Consider the following 21,166-nt stretch of genomic DNA (forward strand, 5'->3'; position numbering starts at 1 on the left):
AATGTAGGTCTCACTAACCCTGGAAGTATCTAAGATATTTCGGTGGCCCCCCATTATCTCACAGTCTTACAGATGTATAGATTCAAAGCCAAAAGGGACCGCTATGATCGTCTAGTGTCTGACCTCCTGTATAGCACAAGCCAGAGCATGTCCCCAAAATAAATCCGAGAGCATATCTTGTAGAAAAAACATCCAGTCTTGAGTTAAAAATTGTCAGTGATGGAGCCACCATGATCCATAGTAAATTGTTCTTATATGTATCCTCATTGACACTCATGTGATGTAGGGCACTGCTATTATCCACATTTTACACACACAGAACGGATTGATTAAGTGACTTGCACAAGTCCACACAGGGAGTCTGTAGCAGAGCTGGGACTTGAACCTGGATTTCCTGCAAGCTAGGCTAGTGTCCTAACCTCTGGACAGTCATTCTTTTATTAAATATAATGCTGATTTTCTGAGGCCCTCCTGAGTTATTTATTACTAAAACGTTTACCTTTGTTTGTCATTGGATGGATTTCTCTGTGCTCCTCAATCATTCCCGCGCCACAACAGGAATAAGGGCAAAGATGTTCTCCTTGTGCCTTTAGCAGCAATTGATGACTGATGTAATATCATTAGTAGTCAATCAGCTGTTGATGTCCATAGTTCTAGTGCCTCTGTCTGTATCTAATGTCTGCACATGCATATATACAGGTTCACAAAGTTTCAGATGATCACACAATTTGAAAAGAATCTCTATGTTGAAAATGTAGATTTGCTGCAACACTGATGTTTGTGTGTGGTTTTGCTTCTTGCATTTAGTACACCTCACATGTTTGTATTGCTTTTCTTTTGAAATCACAGTAAACTTTGATATTTTTTTAGGAAACTTTAAATTCTGTGAAAATATAAACTATGTTTTAAGAGCACTTAATAATGTGATTGTATTGTGGAGGGTAAGATACCTTCCAACCTGTATAACTCTGTATATACTTTTGCAGGTCATACATAAATGTTGGTACTATCAATAGCCCGGTCTGTAAAGGTAGTACTGTTCTTAGAATGTTTTGTTACCTATTGGCTTTATTTAGGAATGGCAACATTCTTTGCATCATCACCTTTGCTTCTCTCTGTTTTGTAGATGTCTATTCTTTTGATGAAGAGGAGGCAGTTTTAGATCCACATATAGCAAAACACTTGGCGCACTTTGGGATTGATATGCTCCAGATGCATGTGGTAGGAAACTCATCTTTTATTTAGAGTCTCTCACATTCTTCTAACCAGAAAACAATAATTTATCAGTGGAAAATAAAATATGATTCCTAAAGCCAACTGCCTGAGATTGTAATGATTGTATTTAGCTTGGTGAAGAATACTGTCAGCTAGTACATGTTGATTCTCTGGGCTCTAAATCAGTATGGGTATGTCTACACTGCATTGTTAACTCAGATCTGTGGGATCCAGGCTTGTGGACTCAGTGTTCCCAAGCCTGTACTTGAACATTCACACTGCATTTTAAACCTGGGTTTACAATTGCTGGACCTGGGTCTCTCAGCCATAGAATCATAGAGTCATAGGACCAGAGAGCACCTCGAGAGGTCATCTAGTCCAGTCTCCTGCACTCACAGCAAGATTAAGTATTACCTAGACCATCCCTGACAGGTGTTTGTCTAACCTGCTCTTAAAAATCTCCAGTGATGGAGATTCCACAACCTCCCTAGGCAATTTATTCCAGTGCTTAACCACCCTGACAGGAAGTTTTTCCTAATGTCCAGCCTAAACCGCCCTTGCTGCAATTTAAGCCCATTGCTTCTCGTCCTATTCTCAGAGGTTAAGAAGAACAATTTTTTCCCCTCCTCCTTGTAACAACCTTTTGTGAACGTAAAAACTGTTATCATGTCCCCTCTATCTTCTCTTCTACAGACTAAACAATCGCAATTTTTTCAATCTTCCCTCATTGGTCATGTTTTCTAGACCTTTAATCATTTTGTTGCTCTTCTCTGGACTTTCTCCAATTTGTCCACATCTTTCCTGAAATGTGGCGCCCAGAACTAACCCAACCCAGAACTGGACACAATACTCCAGTTAGGGTGTAATCAACGTGGAGTAGAGTGGAAGAATTGCTTCTTGTGTCTTGGTTACAACATTCCTGCTAATACATCCCAGAATGTTTGCTTTTTTTGCAACAAAGATCGACTCTGACCCCCAGATCCCGTTCTGCATTACTCCTTCCTAGGCACTCCTTTCCCATTTTGTATGTGTTTACACTTGCTGGATCTGGGTCTCTCAGACATGCTAATGTGTCCATGCTGCATTAAACAGACCTGACTTGGATCTGCAGCTTGAGCTGCGTCCACACTGCAAAATTACAGGGCTTGGACCCAAATCACAGCAGGACTCAGTCTTGGAACCAACCCCCTAGCAGGGTTTTTGGACCCAAGTCAGATTGATTTGTGTGTGGACAGAAATGGGGGGTTGAATTCAAACCTGAGTCAGAGCCCAGGCTTAGTGTGCTGTGTAGACATATCCCCTGTGGTTTCAGGACTGAAAATTGCCTTCCAATAGGATTCCTTCCTTGTCTGGAGTTTACATGCTTAACTTTCAGAGGTTAGAGTGTCACTACCCACAAAGATAAGAAAATCCTCTAAATAAAAAAGAGAAGAATATTGAGGTTTTTTAATTATGATGAGTAATTTTTTTAATTTCACGAATAAAAAAAGCCTGTTACATTTAAATGTGCAAGAGTAAAAAGTCAAAATCCACCAAAGATAAGTGGAGCAAGTAACTAACGATCAAATAAAAAAATAATTAAAGGGACAGTTTGGTCAAATGTGGCCCCAAATTTAAGGTGTGTGTGTGTGTGTGTATATATATATATATATAATATTATATTTACCTTCAGCCTTGGAGGCAGTACTATATAGCCTAAATGATAGAGCACTAGATTGGGACTTGGGAGAATTACATTCTATTCTTGGCTTTGCTACTGACCTGCTGGGTGACCTTGGGCAAGTCACTTCCCCTCTCTGTGCCTCACTTTCCCCATATGTAAAATGGGGATAATGATACCTACCTCATTTGTAAAGCACTTATCGCTCCATGAATGAAAAGTGTTATATGAAAGGTAGGTGGTATTATTATTATTTATTTGCAACCTGAGCATTGCAGTCTTGTGTCAGTGAATGAGAACCTGAAAATGAAATGGGTCTGAGTTCATAGTCTGTTTTCATTGTCTGAGCTGAGAGAAAGCAAACAATAAACTGCAAAAATAACAGTTAAATTTAAAAAGTTAAATTTCACTTTTGAAAAATTCTCTCAGTTCTAATTATCAAAATATGCTGTTAATATTGGTGTGGAAACTAGTTTATTTTAATAAAAAGAATAGGAGTACTTGTGGCACCTTAGAGACTAACAAATTTATTAGAGCATAAGCTTTCGTGGACTACAGCCCACTTCTTCGGATGCATATAGAGTGGAATAAATATTGAGGAGATATATATACACACATACAGAGAGCATAAACAGGTGGGAGTTGTCTTACCAATTCTGCGAGGCCAATTAAGTAAGAGAAAAAAAACTTTTGAAGTGATAATCAAGCTAGCCCAGTACAGACAGTTTGATAAGAAGTGTGAGAATACTTGCAAGGGGAGATAGATTCAATGTTTGTAATGGCTCAGCCATTCCCAGTCCTTATTCAATCCTGAGTTGATTGTGTCTAGACAATCTATCTCCCCTTGTAAGTATTTTCACACTTCTTATCAAACTGTCTGTACTGGGCTAGCTTGATTATCACTTCAAAAGTTTTTTTTCTCTTACTTAATTGGCCTCTCAGAGTTGGTAAGACAACTCCCACCTGTTTATGCTCTCTGTATGTGTGTATATGTATCTCCTCAATATTTATTCCACTCTATATGCATCCGAAGAAGTGGGCTGTAGTCCACGAAAGCTTATGCTCTAATAAATTTGTTAGTCTCTAAGGTGCCACAAGTACTCCTGTTCTTTTTGCGGATACAGACTAACACGGCTGCTACTCTGAAACCTGTCTTTATTTTAATAATCACTTTTAGTAATGGAAAATGCCTCTTTTACTAAGGAAGCATGAAAATTTTGACTTCAGTGGGACCTGGATTTCACCCAGTGACAAAACTCCCATTGACTTTAGTGGGTCCAGAATTTTACCCTTTGCCTTCAGACCTGCCAGTAAAATGCCTAACACACTGGTGATCTACGGCTATTAATATATAATGGTGTTGTGAATGGTGGCTGCAAATGTAGAGACACCAGAGCTGTGAGCAGGAGAACCTTCACCACCACCAACTGAGGTCTCTTTCATTTGAGCTAACGGCAGAGGTGAAAGTAAGCTGGTCCAGTCTGGTGTACCGGCAAGAGCTGGTACGCCGTGCCGGACCGGACCAGCTTCCCCAGGCCGGCGATCTAAAGGGTCTGAGGCTCCCAGCAGCGGCCAGAACCCTGGGCTGTTTAAACTGCCACCGGAGCCCTGCTGCCAGAGCCCCTGGGTGGCGGAGGCAGCTCAGGTGGTGATTTAAAGGACCCTTTAAATAACCGCTGGAGCCCCCGGCTGCTGCCGCTACCCCTGGGGCTGGGGCAGCGGGGCTCGGGCAGAGATTTAAAGGGCCTGGGGCTCCGGCTGCTGCAGGGAGCCCGGGCCCTTTAAATCGCTGCCGAACCTCACTGCCCGAGCCCTGGGGTAGCGGCAGCGGGGCTCCGGGGGTGATTTAAAGGGCCAGGGGCTCCCGGCCGCCGCCACCACCGCAACAGAGCCCTGGGCCCTTTAAATCTCCGCCAGAGCCCGGGGTAGCGGTGGCATCTGAGAGCCCCTGGGGCTCCATCAGCGATCTAAAGGGCCCGGGGCACCGCTGCGGTACTGGCAGCTGGAGCCCCGGGCGCTTTAAATCGCTTTAAATCGCCCCCTAGCCCCGGGGCTCCCAGCCGCCTCTGCAGCTGGTAGCTCAGGGGCCTGAGGATTTAAAGGCCCTGCCTCTTCCAGTTGAGGCCCTGAGGTACTGATAAGTCCTTTAAGTTACTTTCACCCCTGGCTAAAGGAGCAGTCTTTTAGCTGTGACTGAGGAGCAGGCAGTCGATTCACTGGGACCAGCCTCTAGAGGAAGAGATGTTCACACATACTCAGCCAGTGTATTGCAATAGCAAGAAGCTGTTGATGTTTTGATTTTGAACTTTCTTCCCTTGGATTGGAACTTTTTTACTTCCATTTTGAGTTGGGTTCTTCCATTTTATAACATGAACAACTAAATTGGTTTATAATTAATGCATCATAATTGCAGATATATTTAAAAAAAACAACCTCCTTTGCATTCAGACAGAGAACGGCCTAAGAGATAACAACATAAAACCAAGAGTCTCTGAGTGGGAAGTGATTCAGGAATCTGGTGTGAAGCTAAAGCCCATGTATGGCCCAGGATACACTGGCATGAAGAACTTGGGAAATAGCTGCTACCTCAGTGCTGTCCTGCAGGCCATTTTCAGCATCCCAGAGTTTCAGCGAGCGTAAGTAATTCTCAGCAGTGCTTTGCACAGGCTCTGATGTCACAAATCTATTATTTATGTAATCCATATAGTATACTCTTATTGTAAATGGTTGTCTTCCAGCCAATTCAATGGCTTGACAGAGAGTGTTTGCAGACTAGGGACGAGGAGGTCCAATCCCTTATGACTTCACTGATGTAGGATTGATCCCAGGCTCATAAACTTCAGCCTGGTCTGCACACAGTTTCTGTACTGGCATCTATTTCTCTGTGGTACTTGAATGGCTCCCATCCCCCTAGTATCAAAGTGCTTTACCATCTTTAATGTATTCATTCTCTCAACACCTTTGTGAGCGAAGGAAGTGCTGTTATCCCCATTTTACAGATAGGGAACTTAGGCACAGGGTCTTCCTGAGGCTAAGTGACTTGCTCAGGATCACAGAGGAAGCCTGTGGCAAAACTGCTGAGTGAGAAACAAATGCTGTTGTTTTCAGTTCATTTAGGATATTTCTCTTTCTTATTTTATATCTCAGAGTTTTTCTAGACAGTCAAAGTTGAACACTCAGCACTCCCAAGTGAGCAGCTCTTTATAGTTGTTCGTGAGGAATTGCACATAGTTGAAGATAAAACTCAGCATGTTCCTTTATATCCCAACGGAAGTAGTGTATGTCTTGAAAGTGACACTCTGCGATCTTGGACATCTTCCAAGATTTTCATGTAGCACTTGCCTTCTGGAAAAGAAGGCGGCTTACCTGTATAGAGTGGTGTCTGCAGATTCATTAACTCCTTCACTGCAGGACCCTTGTGCCAACTTCCCTGACTCAGTTTTCAATGTAATATCCAGATTGACTTTGCCAAGTGCGGCTGCTTTCAGCAGCATGATTGTTGGACCTGTCTGGAGTGTTTGGCATCACTGATATAGTGAAGATTTTTAATGACAGAAGACGTACCAGGATTAAACTTGGATATATTCTTTCAATGTGGCCCTACCTCCCTGGCAGATCTTCGTTGTGTTCTGATAAAAACTGCTTGCCAAGCACTGCACACTGTGGCAGCACTGAATGGACTCACATACTCTTCAATGCCCGTTGAAAAGGCACAAATTAGTCTATCTCTCTCTTTGAAACTGGGCATCAGAAACTTGTTTTCAGACTGCAGACCTTACCATTTGTATGATGTATATCCAGAAGTCAGTTAAAGAGCCATTGATTAGGAGCCAGGAACTCATTAGTTCTAATCTTGACTCTGTGCACATGGGCAAATCACTTATTGTCTCATAGAGGTTACTTATCTCAAATCACTTATTGTCTCATAGAGTTTCAGAGTAACAGCCGTGTTAGTCTGTATCCGCAAAAAGAAGAACAGGAGTACTTGTGGCACCTTAGAGACTAACAAATTTATTAGAGCATAAGCTTTCGTGGACTACAGCCCACTTCTTCATATGCATCCGAAGAAGTGGGCTGTAGTCCACGAAAGCTTATGCTCTAATAAATTTGTTAGTCTCTAAGGTGCCACAAGTACTCCTGTTCTTCTTTTTGTCTCATAGAGGTTATTTATCTCATAGAGATGTTGTGAGACTTAATTAGTGAACATCCATGCAGTACTCTGATGAGAGTAAGTGCTACTCTTCGTAAATTTGCTGTCTACCTGTCCATGGTGCTTATATGGCCCCCTTCTCTGTATTTGAATGCCTCACAATCTTTAATGTATTTATCCTCACAGCACCTTCTGATGTAGTGCAATGCTACAATTTTACAGATGGAGATCTGAGATACAGAGAGACTAAGTGACTCTCTCAAGGTCACACAGGGGGTCAGTGGCAGAGCAGGGAATAGAATCCAGATCTCCCAAGTCCCAGTCTAGCATTCTAACCATCGATCTATCCTTTCCCTCGGGTTAGGAGCTTCTAAAGCAGTGGTGGATTGTTTGTTTGCATCATGGTAGTGGCTTAAGCTTGTCGCTATAGAACTCTTCCAAGACATGAAGCTTACTTAAGTATCACTGCAGCACAAACTGCTAGGGTATCCAGGCATCTTAGCAAAGGACCCAGATAAACTCACCTATAATCTTTGACCATTTCTCCTTTATTCTCACTGCCCAGGTATGTGGGAAACCTTCCGAGAATATTCGACTATTCCCCTCTAGATCCAACACAAGATTTCAACACGCAAATGTAAGTGCCAGATTCCTATTATTAAGCATATTGAGCCAAGGATGCTACGGCAAACTAGCTATAAATAGTAAGAGAGCATCTTGACATGGGTTGGGGGAAGGACCGGGGAGGAAGAATTATAGGTATATGTTCCAGCCTAGCTAATTGTAGACAGTAAAGAGATTTCAAGGAGTTAAAATTACCGTCAGTTTCTTTGCTCCAAACCTGCAGGAAAATCTTTGTCTTTCTGTGTGTTTTTCTTCCCCTTCTCCCTACAGGGCTAAATTAGGACACGGCCTCCTTTCGGGCCAGTACTCTAAACCACCAATGAAATCTGAGCTTATTGAACAGGTGATGAAGGAAGAACACAAGGTATTTGCCTGAGCATTCGCAGCCTGATAACTAGGTAAAAGTGACGTCCTGAGAAAAGGGAACAGGTGCTGGCTATTGGAGAGCGTGGGGGTGCAGTTGATCCCATGCGGCATGTTTAGCAAGGTGTAATGTGCAAGATTCCCCTCAGGAATCTATTAGTCAGCAGCTATTCGTGCAAAGTTTTAAAGGGACCGGTTTTTTTGCTAATAGGGTATTCTGTTGCTCCAGCTGTGCCATGAACTCTTGTGCACATACGTAAAGGGACAACGGAAGGCTATTTTAGAGAGCCCTAAATATTTGGGATTGAACTCCTCAACCTGGCTAAAGCTCAAAATGAAGGATAATGACCCAAAGGACCTGATCCTGTCACCAGTGAAATCCAGGGCAAAACTCCTGTTGATGTCAGTGCCATCGGGATAGGTTCCAGTATGGCGAACAGAAGAATATTTAATGGTGCAGGAGACTTTTGTCTCTGTAGGACTGACTTCTTTATTGTAAATAATGCAGTTTTATGGCCTCTGTTTCATAATTCACCACTTCTGATTAGCGATGGGCCAGCCTAGGAGGTGGCGTTCAGATCCCTGTCTAATCTGGAGTTAAGATGGGGCGTAGTTCATATCTGATGGTGTGGACAACTTGTCCAGCTGTCTCTACCCTGGAAACACAAGAGTAAAGGTGGGTTTCGATACCCTCCATCCTGCTGCCACTGGAGTTTCAAGGAGGTACAATTGTGGCCCATGTCTATTTTATGACATAATACAATTGTGGCCCATGTCTATTTTATGACATAAATCATTTACAGTAAGAAAAGCTGACAGCTGCTTTATGTGGAGTGGAGATCAGTTTGGGTCTAAAGTAAAGGCAGTCATAGAGAGGCACAGTGTATTACAGTCAAACATCTGTAATATATAAATGAGGAAAGGGGAGAGAAGGATTTTTCCCCTAGCCTGTCTCATATAGGTTCTCATCCATCCATAATAATGAGCACTCGTAGTGTGGAACTGACCTTTTATTGCAAACAGTAGAGCCATACATGGGCAGTAATTTTGCAGTAGCAGAGACATTTTGTAGTTCCTGAAAGTCCAATATTGTCCTTGTTTCTAATCTCTGGTTTGCTGTTGCATCTTTCCCTTGTGGCATGAATGTTAGATCTTTTTCTAATGCATAAACCACTGCTCCTTTTTCAGTTTGCTTACCAGATATCCAGAGCCAGCCCTGGCTGGTATTGCCGCATCCACCTACCGCCATATTAACTTATCTGCACACTCTTCTCTTTAAACAGTGGGTACCTTATGCTTTTATTCACACAACAGTCAAGCAGCCTATCAAGCCTCCTGTATATCTTACTATCTTTTGATCCTTATCACATCAGTCATTTTTGAACAAGACATACTAGGCTCAATTCTTGTGTGATGCTGTCTGGTCCCTGGTAAATAAGGGGTGCCAGCTAATCTCCTACCTCCTCTTGCACAAGTGCTCAAGGGAAGGTTTACGGGCGCTGGTGAGGCAGCCGGTGAGGTAGAGGAGGGAGAATGACTTTGGGGACATCATTTGCTACGGGGCAAGGAGTGCAGTTGCCGCCTCCCCCCCCCGATCTTGTTACAATCCTCCCCCTCGACTTTGGACAGGGTCTTTATGAAAGAAAATCTCTCCCCCCCCCCCCTGAATTTTTCTGAAATGATGCCCATGTTTGGGAAAATCAGGTTCCTTGCCCAAAGCTGTAAGGGGGTAGGTTGAACCCCCAAACTGTGGGAATTTGCCTGTTTACTTTCTGATGGTTAAATTATTTTACTTTCTTGTTACAAACACTAACCCACAGGGATTCATAGAATCATGGATTTTAAGACCAGAAGTTGTCCTCCTGTATAACACAGGCCATAGATTTTTATCCAGGGTGGGCCCTAGCTGGCTGTTGTGGTTATTTTCTGCTGAATCATTCCACCAGTTTACACTTTATTAGCAGCCAAGGAGCAATCCAGGATGGGGTTCCATCAGCAGTTATTTCCAGGGCAGCCTCCGACTGCTTGCCACCCTTCCCCCCAAAGGGTGGTGCTCCGAGCAGAAGTGAGGAAGCCCTGTGCGAGTGGTGTGGACTTGCAAAATGGGGCATTGCATGGTGTGTTCTAAGGAGGGAGCCCAAGAGGGGAAGTTTGGATTTAAATCTCAGCTTTCCCAGGGCTCAGTTGTGGGCGTGAAGTTGTGAGGCTCTTGGTTGGGCTCATTACAGTATACAGTGTGAGCTCTGAAACGTGGATCCACGTCTGGAGAAGGAGGGTGCTAGGCACATGTTTGGGGCTCCAGCTCAGTCCCATGTTAACCGCCATGTTCTCTTGCGTTATGCGGCAGCGTTGTTTTTGGGGCCCCTCATTGACCACTGGGCAGAGGCGTTCCCTCTCCTCTCCAGGAGCTTCTCCACAATAAATTGGGGCTAGGATCATCTGGGCATATCTCACCTAATCAGTTCCCTGCCACTAGAGGGGCTTCAGGCATTGGTGGCACCTTGATCTCTCCTGTTCTCAGCCTGCGGCTCACAGCAGTTTAATCTAACTAGTCATTGGGCCATAGGTGCTGACTCTGTGAGTGCTCTGGGGCTGGAGAACCCACAGGGAAAAATTAGTGGGTGCTCTGCACCCACCGGCAGCCAAGCTCCCCTCCCCCCCGCCCCACCTCCTCCCCCCATGAGTGCACCACATCCCTGCCTACCACCCAGTGCTTCCCGCCCGGCCGCTGCCAAATAGCTGTTTGGCAACATCAGCGTGGTCCGGGAGGGACGGGGAGGAATAGCAACGTGGTGCGCTCAAGAGGAGGCAGGGAAGAGGTGGGGCTGGGGTGGGGATTTGGGGAAGGGGTTGGAATGGGGGCGGGGCAGGGTTGGGAAGAGGCAGGGGCGGGGCCTCATGGAAGGGGGTGGGGTCGGGGGCAGAGGGGGGTCGAGCACCCACGGAAAAGAGGGGAATTCGGCGCCTATGCATTGGGCTCAATATAGGGGGACCTTGGTGAACTTTAATGGCATGTGTTATACAGCAGGTCAGGCTTAGAAGATCTAGTGCAGAGATTCTCAAACTTCATTGCACCACGACCCCCTTCTGACAACAAAAATTATTACATAACCGCAAGAGGTGGGACCAAAGCCTGAGCCTGCCCGAGGCCTGTGGCTCTGGGTAGGGGGGCCGAAGCCCGAGCCCCACCACCCTGGGCGGGGGGGCCAAAACCCAAAGGCTTCATCCCTGGGGGGGAGGAAAGGGGCCTGTAACTTGAGCCCCACTGCCCAGGGCTGAAGCCAAAGCCTGAGCCCCGGGTGGTGGGGCTTGTGTTTGGGCTTGGGCTTAGACTGGCTGGGTCCTGGGGCCAAACACCAGCCCTGGCGACCCCACTAAAACTTTGTGGTCCCTACCCACAGCTTGAAAACCACTGATCTAGTGGTTTCTTCTGGCCTTAAACTTTATGAAACCGTGGACCACAGTTCATCTTTCCTCTGTCTGCAGGGGGTTTCATTATCTCATGTTTTTCTCACCCCTTCCCCTCCGCTTTCAATTAAAATGCTAGTGCTTCTAGGCTTCCCTTATTTTCTTCCGGCAATCCCTGTTGGTGGGTGACTTTGTAGTATCCTGGAAGCAAGCCCTTAGTTACCATGAAAATACAGTGTTGTCTTGCCAGGCGCATGCTATAGAGGTTTATATCTGTGTAACTGTATAACCTCAATTTACTTTGATGCTGTTTTGGCAGTAAAATTTTGGATCTAGTTTGTATTTGTGTCCCTGCCAACCTTTGTTACCCTGAGCCCAATACAGAACATGAAATTTAACCAGAGACCAACCCTCCCTCCCACCAAGGTGGGATGTTTGGAAACAAAAGGTCAACTTGTAATAGATACTGAAGATACTGTGTCTGGAGGGGAACTTTCTTTCTTGGAAGAAGCATCTATGATAAATTCCAAGATGTATTTTTAGATATAACAGAAGCTGGACATGCTTTTGTCACAGAAACAGAGTGATAGTTGCCGTAGTTACCTATATTATACCCCTCACCACCCCCACTTTCTTTCTGATGCTACAGAAATTTCACCCGACCCGATATTCTTATTTAAAAGGGAATTTGTCAGTAGACAGATTTTGAACAAAGGTGGAATCTCTGGTTTGCAACTGTGGTTTGCGTCATCTAAAATCACATCTCAGTGAATGCTTCTCCTGAACGATTGCTTTGCCAGTGGTTTAGTCCTAGGTTTACAGAAGCTTTGGTGAATCTGCTTGCGTTTCATTTATTAAAAGTTAAGAACTAATGTTAATTCATCATTAACACTGAGAAATGGAGGATACAATTTTCAAGAAGTTCAACACCTCCGTGTTAAGGTGTCTACAGCGACTAACTTGTTGCATATCCTACGGATGTTTAACAAAACAAAGGGCAATGTCTTAACTTTCACATTTAATGGGATGAGGGGGATTAGAATGAAAACTGCATCTCCACCTTAGCTACAGCATTTGCTACTGTGAATGTTGTAATAAACTATCCAGAGCTTTCTGCAGAGTAACATTTGGGGCTAATCTCTGCCAGTTAATTAAATAGAAAGAGCGCCATCCATGGGCACAAAAGAATATGCATTGTTCATAATTTAGTAGATTCAAATGTCTTCAAATGTCTTCCTGTTTAAGCAGTTTTTAACATGGTGTCAGGAGTGAAACAGTTTTTACTGTTTTAATTCTTTGTTGTACTAGGGCCTTGTTTAGAAAGTTGCTGGGGTAGACATTTCCCACTCTCGCTCCCTCTGGTGGCATTGCAATGGTGGGAATTTTGTAGATAAATGCTGCTGTAGACCTAGTGCACATTTTGCCCTCCAAGATGTTTGCTCTGGCATTTGCAATGAACGAGTACAATTGTGTAGGGATTTTTGGCCAAACCTGTAAGACTGTTTCCTTGACTCTTGTTTTTTGTGTGTGTGACATGAATTTCACATCTTACTCATGAGCATTTTTCACCAAGTGCAAATGGGCCTTTAACATCCTGGGTCTTTGGAATCCAGCCATAAACTGTCAGTGGGTGCCACCTGTCAAAGCATTTGTGTGAGATTTTGAGTGGTTCAGTCCGCTCTATATATAGCTAAAGTGTTTTGCAACTGTTGATGAGGAAAGTATGCCTGGTAGTCTATAAATATTCCTGGTTCTGTGGTGTTAGAACCTTCTTTCCACTACGGTAAAGCAGTTTAGGAAGAGCAGTGGGCTACTTGGAGCCATTTCAACATAAAAAAGAGCCCCAAAGTCTATAGAGTCACCAGGAACTGATTTTTCATTCAGGACTTTGCCACTGATCTTGTTTTTTGGCTTAAATTGATCAAGTTTCCCTCTGGTGGAAAGGGCTTGCTGTGTGTGTAAGATCCTAGTCTCGAGAATACGGCACCTTTGCACATTTTTCTTCTCGCTACTCAGATGGTCGAATAAAAGTTGCATTTAAATGGCAATGGGGCTTAATTCCAAATTCAGTGCACCAAAAATCTGGGCAAGCCTGGTTGGGGGCCAGGCAGTTTGCTTGCTTCTAAGTCCTTCTGTCTTAGAAGGAAGCAGGGTATACAGTTTCTCCTTTGATGCAGGGCAGTTGAGGACACCAATATGATACACAACCCAGTATTCAGAAATTCCCAGCACTCTTGAGTCTCTAGATGTTTACAGAAGCCCTTAAAGAGCATCTTAGTGTAATGATATTACTGATGCACTGCCAGCAGCTGAGCAAGCATTGTAAACTAAGGGCCTGATTCTGATCTCCATTGATCTAAAAGGAGTTAGTCCTTGTTTATACTAGTATCAGGGGGTAGCCGTGTTAGTCTGTATCTACAAAAACAACAAAGAGTCTGGTGGCACCTTAAAGACTAACAGATTTATTTGGGCATAAGCTTTCGTGAGTAAAAACCTCACTTCTTCGGATGCATAGAGTGAAAGCTACAGATGCAGGCATTATATACAGACACATGGAGAGCAGGGAGTTACTTCACAAGTGGCGATTCAGTGTTGACAAGGCCAATTCAATCAGGGTGGATGTAGTCCACTCCCAATAATAGATGAGGAGGTGTCAATTCCAGAAGAGGAAAAGCTGCTTCTGTAGTGAGCCAGCCACTCCCAATCCCTATTCAAGCCCAGATTAATGGTGTTGAATTTGCAAATGAATTTTAGTTCTGCTGTTTCTCTTTGAAGTCTGTTTCTGAAGTTTTTTTGTTCAATGACAGTGACTTTTAAATCTGTGATAGAATGACCAGGGAGATTGAAGTGTTCACTTACTGGCTTGTGTATGTTACCATTCCTGATGTCCGATTTGTGTCCATTTATTCTTTTGCGGAGGGACTGTCCGGTTTGGCCAATGTACATGGCAGAGGGGCATTGCTGGCACATGATGGCATATATGACATTAGTGGATGTGCAGGTGAATGAGCCCCTGATGGTGTGGCTGATGTGGTTGGGTCCTCTGATGCTGTTGCCAGAGTAGATATGGGGACAGAGTAGGCAACGAGGTTTATACTGGTGACACTGAGATCAGAATTGGGACTTGTGAGTGAAAGTTTCCTTTAAAACTGTGGTTTACCTGTGTCATATTTCATGCTGCTTCTCCTATATTATAATGGGGTGGTAGCACCACTCTACTTACTTGTTTACTAACCTGTTTTTCCAAGTGCTCTAAAATACACACGCTTGCTTGGATTGTCTTGAAAATTATTGTGCCTTGTGGGGGCCCAATCTAGGATTAGTGGTCAAGTGGTAGAGAGGAAGCCTCCTTGAGCCTCTCCCCCACAGATGGTCCCCACTCATGCACTATTCTTTACCATAATTTCCTCAAAATACCACCACTTCCTTAAAAAACAAGGGACAGTCACTGTCCAAAAACTTTAACACAGAATTAGGATTGACTGGCAGTGCCTCATATCCTTCCCGAATGCAGTATGTACCTGTGCTTAAACCTCTGTAAACCAGGAATTACAGAATTAAGGTTCACACCATCCCCAGCCTGCATCCTTTACTCTTCCCTCTTTGAGTGAGGCCCCAACTTGCCCTTGTCAGACATCCTAGCACGTTTTCCTTCTGGAGGATATGGGGTGCTGCAGGGACAGAGCCCACAGGGGCTGCAGGAGAAACTGTCAACCATGTTCTTTCACTAAGGTGAAGTCACATTTTGGGCAGGCTTAATGAACACCAGCTAGCTGCATCTGGCCTAGATTTGGCCTACTCTGCACAAACCACCCCTGAGTTGCCAGTTGTTACCACCTCTGGACCCTTGTCCTAAGGATTCCCTCTGGAACAACACCTGCACTTGCTTCTGTCATGTAGCGTGCTGTCTCGTGTAAGTACTGTTGTAAGCACTCCCCGCACCAATCTATGCAGCTGTGCTGAGCGCAGTGACGGGCAGTTGGAGTGTGCAGATAAATGAGAGAGTTCTGTCGGTTAAACACATAACTTAGTTATTCTTCATGTCTTCTTATTATAAGGCAGCCCTGGCTGAAGCATAATTACAAAGGCCAGCTTTAGGGGACACAGAGGTGGGGTGCAGCTGATGTATACAGTAGTTCTTTGTTTCCTGGTTTTGCCGTTCTGGAAGGATACGAATCAATGCTGGTCAATCCGAATGCTGCATTTACAAAGCTTTTAGGCAGTGGATTATGAATCACATTCAATGGCATGGCTTCATTTCCTGTGGCACTTTGATCATGAAACCTAACTTTTAAGGTTCGAGCCAGTGTATAATTCAGGCCAATGTGCACAGAAGTGCTTTTCAAAAATATTTCTCTCTTCATTTGTTTTTAGCCTCAACACAATGGAATTTCTCCTCGAATGTTTAAGGCCTTTGTAAGCAAAGGGCACCCAGAATTCTCCTCCAATAGACAGCAAGATGCACAGGAGTTTTTCCTGCACCTTATAAACCTAGTAGAGGTGAGAAAGTGTTCACTACTTCTTTTCTTTATCTCTGCTTGCCATGTTAGGAGATGAGGAACAGGACAGTATGTGATCTCATCATGTTTTTACAAACCCTTTAAGGCCTTGGCTACACGAGAATTGCACTGATCTAACTAAATCAGTTTCTAAACCAGTATAGTCCCTTTCAACAGCTACCCAGTATACAATTACAAGTATACCGGTATACAATTACAAGTTGTCAATATATTTATAATCATGAAGACTGTGAATGTTAAATGGAACAGGTATTATTATTATTCCACATATTTAGATCTTCTTCTGAAGCAGATAAATCACCCTGTCTAGCTCCCTGACAAATCTCAGCTGTATGTTATTGAATCATTATGGGGAAGATGGATTCCCATACTGAAAGCAAAGTGTCTGTTGTATGAAACGTTACTTCCATTAAGCTGCAGCTCAGTGCTACAATGCAAAAGAGTCAACACTGTGAATGCTAATGCTTTCTTTAAGGCATTGAAAAGGAAATTTACAAAGGAGACGAGCAATTACAATTTAAAGCATACCTCCCCTCTCCCCCGCCCTCCGGGATTAAGGGTGTTTGTTCATGTGTTACGCTCTGTATGAAGTTATTCAGATCTGTGTGCATAATGTTCCATGTCCCAAACCACGTGCACTGATTATGGGGGTGGTGAGTAGATCTTTTCCTGCAAGTGCCTGATAACAGACATTAACTTGCATAACAAAGAGAAGGTGTATTATTTGAGTGGCATTCCAGCTGGATAATTAACGAAAATTTGCTTGTTCTGTTTCAATGCAGTTCTCAGAGCATAAGAGTAATAATCTGGTTGCTGAAAGGATTCTGTAAGGCACATTCTACCCAACATATTTACTGTAACCTGCCTTCTTCCTGCTCCCTACTGTTTCTTTCACTCCATGCAGCATATCTCTATTAAGGCCCCCATTCAGCAAGTTACACTGTGTGGGCAGACATCACACAGGGGGGAGGGATAGCTCAGTGGTTTGAGCATTGGCCTGCTAAACCCAGGGTTGTGAGTTCAATCCTTGAGGGGGCCACTTAGGGATCTGGGACAAAATCAGTACTTGGTCCTGCTAGTGAAGGCAGGGGGCTGGACTCGATGACCTTTCAAGGTCCCTTCCAGTTCTAGGAGATGGGATATCTCCATTAATTAAATCTGTCTCTCCTCACGGATGTCAGTGGCAACTTCCAGGCTCATGCAGGGCTCTTCCGGCATGGACTAACATGTGGCCCTTAGGGCGTGAGCTCCTTGGGGCAAGGGTGGTATCTTTTGATGTCTGAAAAGCAGTTTGCATACTCTGGGCTCTGGATGCTACTCAGGTGATCAGGTCTGATCTTCCCTTCAGAGAAACCGCATTGGCTCAGAAAACCCAAGTGATGTTTTCCGGTTCCTGGTGGAAGAACGCACACAGTGCTGCCAGTCTAGGAAAGTCCGATACACAGAAAGGGTAGACTATCTCATGCAGTTACCTGTGGCCATGGAGGCAGCAACAAACAAAGGTAAAGTCAAAAGGGTGCTGGTGGGCTGGCTTGTTGGTGCTGTCTGTCTAAAATCAATAAAGGAAGGCTGATAGGGGATGGGCTAGGCTGATAGGGGATGGGCTTTGTGTCCCTGGGTTGGTTGGCAGCAACCTGGATCGATCCTGGGATCTCTGAATCTTGGAACATGAGCATCTACTACTTGAGCTAAAAGACCCAGTTCTGTTAGCCAGGGCTGTAGCACCTTCATAAGTGGCCCATCCACATTGAGTTGGTGGTGAGCTACATAGAAGCTAATCAAGAACACAACATTCCAAATCGGCTTGCATGCCTACAGGGTGTGCATATGTGTAGACTCAGGGCCCCAGGTCTGCCTGAGTATTTCCAGAGCATGGGGAAAGTGCTGCAAAATGAAGAGGACTCCTCTTTCAGAAAGCCTTTGACAAACTCCCACAGCAAAGGCTTTTAAACAAAGTAAGCAGCCGTGAGATAAGAGGGGAGGTGCTCTCATAGATCAGTAACTGGTTAAAAGATAGGAAACAATGAATAGGGATAAATGGTCAGTTTCCACAGTGGAGATGGGTAAATAGCATGGTTGCCCAAGGATCTGTACTGGGACCAGTGCAGTTTAACATATTCATAAATGATCTGGAAAAGGGGTAAACAGGGAAGAGGCAAAATTTTCAGACAAAATTACTCAAGATAGTGAAGTCTAAAGATGACTGCAAAGAATTACAAAGGGATCTCATAAAACTGGGTGACTGGGCAACAAAATGGCAGATGAAATTCACTGTTCATAAATGCAAAGTAATGCACATTGGAAAACATAATCCCAACTCTACTTTCCAAATGATGGGGTTTAAATTAGCTGTTACCACTCAAGAAAGAGATCTTCGAATCATCATGGATAGTTCTCTGAAAACATCCACTCAATGTGCAGTGGCAGTCAAAAAACCTAACAATATGTTGGGAGCTATTATGAAAGGGATAGAAAATAAGACAGGATATAGCATAATGCCACTATATAGAGCCATAGTATGTCCAAAGCTTTAATACTGCATGCAGTTCTGGTCACCCCATCTCAAGAAAGATCTATTAGAATTGGAAAAGGTACAGAGAAGGGCAATGAAAATGATCAAGGGGTATGGAATGGCTTCCATATGAGGAGAGACTAAAAATATTAGGTTGTTTGGTTTAGAAAGGGATGATCAAGGGGAGATAGTATAATGGTCTATAAAATCAGGAATGGTGTGGAAAAAGTGAATACAGAAGTTTTATTAACACTTTCACACAATACAAAAAAACAGAGGTCACCCAATGAAATTAATAGGCAGCAGGTTTAATATAAAGAAGAGGAAGTACTTTTTCACATAATGCACAACTAACCTGTGGAACTCAGTGCCATGGGATGTTGTGATGGCCAGAAGTATAACTGGGTTAAAAAAAGGACTGGATACGTTCATGGAGGATAGGTTCATTAATGGCTATTAGCCATGATGGTCAGGGATGCAGCCCCATGCTCGGGGCTACTTAAACCTCTGACTGCCAGATGCCGGGAGTGGAAGATGGAATGGATCACTCCATAATTTCCCTGTTCTGTTCTCTCCTTGAAGCTCTGGTATGGGCCACTGTCAGAGACAGGATACTGGGCAAGCTGGACCATTGGTCTGACCTAGTATGTCCTCTCTTTTATTCGTATGTTCTCCGGCATGCTTGGCTCAGTTTGCTGTGTTCAGTCCTGCTTTAATCTGCCACCTAGGCAGATAAAATGCAAATTTTTTAACCATGAGCATAATTAACTATTGGAACAGATTACCACAGGAGGTGCTAAATTCTTTGTCACACGGAGCTTGGCTATCTCCTAACAGACCTGCTCTTGTTGAGCCACAATGTGATGCAGAAATCACTGGGTGTGATTCTCAGGTCTGTGTTATGCAGGAGGTCAGACTAGATGATCATAATGATCCCTTTGGGCCTTAAAATCCATGAATCTATAACCACGTTCGTTCTTTTCTGGAATAAGAGACTGATGAACATTAGGAGACACAATTGAACTTTTGTGATACTGTAGGCCTGGGGGCCTGGATTTCCTAATTGCAACCCATAAGGCAGACTTCAAATGCCATGGTGACCCCTTGTGAGAAATATCCCATGTCTTGGCATCATAAAGGGTTGAGGCTCCTTTCATGGATGTAATACACATAGAGGAGGGGGGCTTTCCATTAAGGGAGGCTGATATGAGCCTAATCTTTGAAAAATATTGCAGACCTAGTGACCATGGCTGCATAGATCTACTTCTCAATATTTTAAATATTCCCACAACAGCTCAGTGTTCAGAGAGAATCTTCTCTTTTACCTGGGCCTTTCTTGGGTCAGATACTGCAGTTAGGTGTGACAGCTCTTCATCAGGGTTTGTTATGGTTCCTTCAGAGTCATCTAGTCCAAGCATTCTGCTTAAATTTATTAGGAAACAGAGGAATGCTGTTGACTGTTATAGAAAAGTGTCATCACTTTCTTTTTAATTGCAGAACAACAGAAATTGCTTAATAAAAAAACAGCAAAACTTACATTTTTAAAGACTTGTTTGGCACTTCTGTGACAAAGCCACTTTGAAAACATGAACACAGATTTTTCTCTTGCAGTGTAACTTATGTGTGGGGGTTATCTGCACAGTCAAACTGATGGCTCTTAATAGTCAATATTTATTTATGGTAGTGCCACATTTGGGATCAGGGCCTAATTGTGCTGGGCAGTGTGCAGATATATAAAGCAGAAAATCCTTGCTCTGAAGGGCTTACAATCTAAAGACACAAACAGTGAAAGAACAGAGCATAGGCTGCAACATAAAAGCAAATGAATGTGGGGAAGAATTGGCCCAGCTCTTTTAGTTACATGTATTGTAGAGGGTTTTTTTTTTTTTTTTTTTTTTTTCATTTTCTGGATTTTAATGAGGTGGGGAGTGAGGGAGAAGGGAAAAGAAAAGAAAAAAGAGGAATAGTTGCATCTTATCTCCTGTCAAGCTACACCAGCAGGCTGGGTTTTGTTGACATCATGGTAGAGGCGAGTCTGAAGGAGGGAGTATAAGGTGGTGGCTGTTTGTATCTTATCAGGGTGTTTTCCCCATGCATGAGGAGCAGGGGGAGAGAAAGCGCAGTGGTATGTAAGGGAGAGGGTGGTTAGGAATGGCTGGGAGCATTGGTAGGGTGAGGATGGGGGTTGATATAATGGTAGGCTGTGGTGAAGTTGTGAGGGGCCCTAAAGGGAAAGACAAGAAGTGTGTGTTTGATGTAGAGGTGAAGAGGGAAGCCGGTGGAGGGACTCAAAGAGGGGCCCTGTTGTGGTCAGTAAATTGTCCTTGGTTTTGCTGTTCTCCACTGTTTCTTTCACATCAAGATTTAATAGATTTTAAGGTCATAAGAGTCTATTTGAAAACCTAGTCTGTCCTCCTGCATAACAGGCCGTAACATTTCAGCCAGTGGTTCCTGCATGGAGCCCATAACTTTGGTTGAATTAGAACATGTCTTTTAGAAAGACATCCAGTCTTGATTTGAAGACTCCAAGGGAGGATTTACCACATTCCTTGGTAATCTGTTCCAACAGTAAATATGTTCTGTTAAAAATTTGCATCTTATTTCCAGGAGTTTATAGCTCAGGAGCTTTTAGTTTTGACAATTTCTGGTACGTCTGGCCATCACTGGCAAGGTAAGCACTATAGTCCTGCCCAATATGTAGCCCTGACCAGTCA

General features: G+C 43.8%; 1 protein-coding gene across 2 annotated transcripts in view; it reads left to right on the forward strand.

The window, feature by feature from the left end:
• Nucleotides 1–21,166, forward strand: part of USP13 (ubiquitin specific peptidase 13) — an 82,349-nt gene that overhangs the window by 42,916 nt on the left and 18,267 nt on the right. Inside the window, exons 7-12 of one of the 2 annotated variants that reach the window (XM_054039783.1) lie at nucleotides 1,127–1,221; nucleotides 5,324–5,511; nucleotides 7,591–7,662; nucleotides 7,920–8,013; nucleotides 15,795–15,920; nucleotides 17,289–17,442. In XM_054039783.1, the coding sequence (XP_053895758.1) occupies nucleotides 1,127–1,221; nucleotides 5,324–5,511; nucleotides 7,591–7,662; nucleotides 7,920–8,013; nucleotides 15,795–15,920; nucleotides 17,289–17,442 (729 nt within the window). The remainder of the gene's footprint in view (nucleotides 1–1,126; nucleotides 1,222–5,323; nucleotides 5,512–7,590; nucleotides 7,663–7,919; nucleotides 8,014–15,794; nucleotides 15,921–17,288; nucleotides 17,443–21,166) is intronic. The other variant, XM_054039784.1, reaches the window with a different exon arrangement.

The sequence above is a fragment of the Malaclemys terrapin genome, chromosome 9 (assembly GCF_027887155.1).
Source record: "Malaclemys terrapin pileata isolate rMalTer1 chromosome 9, rMalTer1.hap1, whole genome shotgun sequence".
Taxonomy (NCBI): Eukaryota; Metazoa; Chordata; order Testudines; family Emydidae; genus Malaclemys; species Malaclemys terrapin.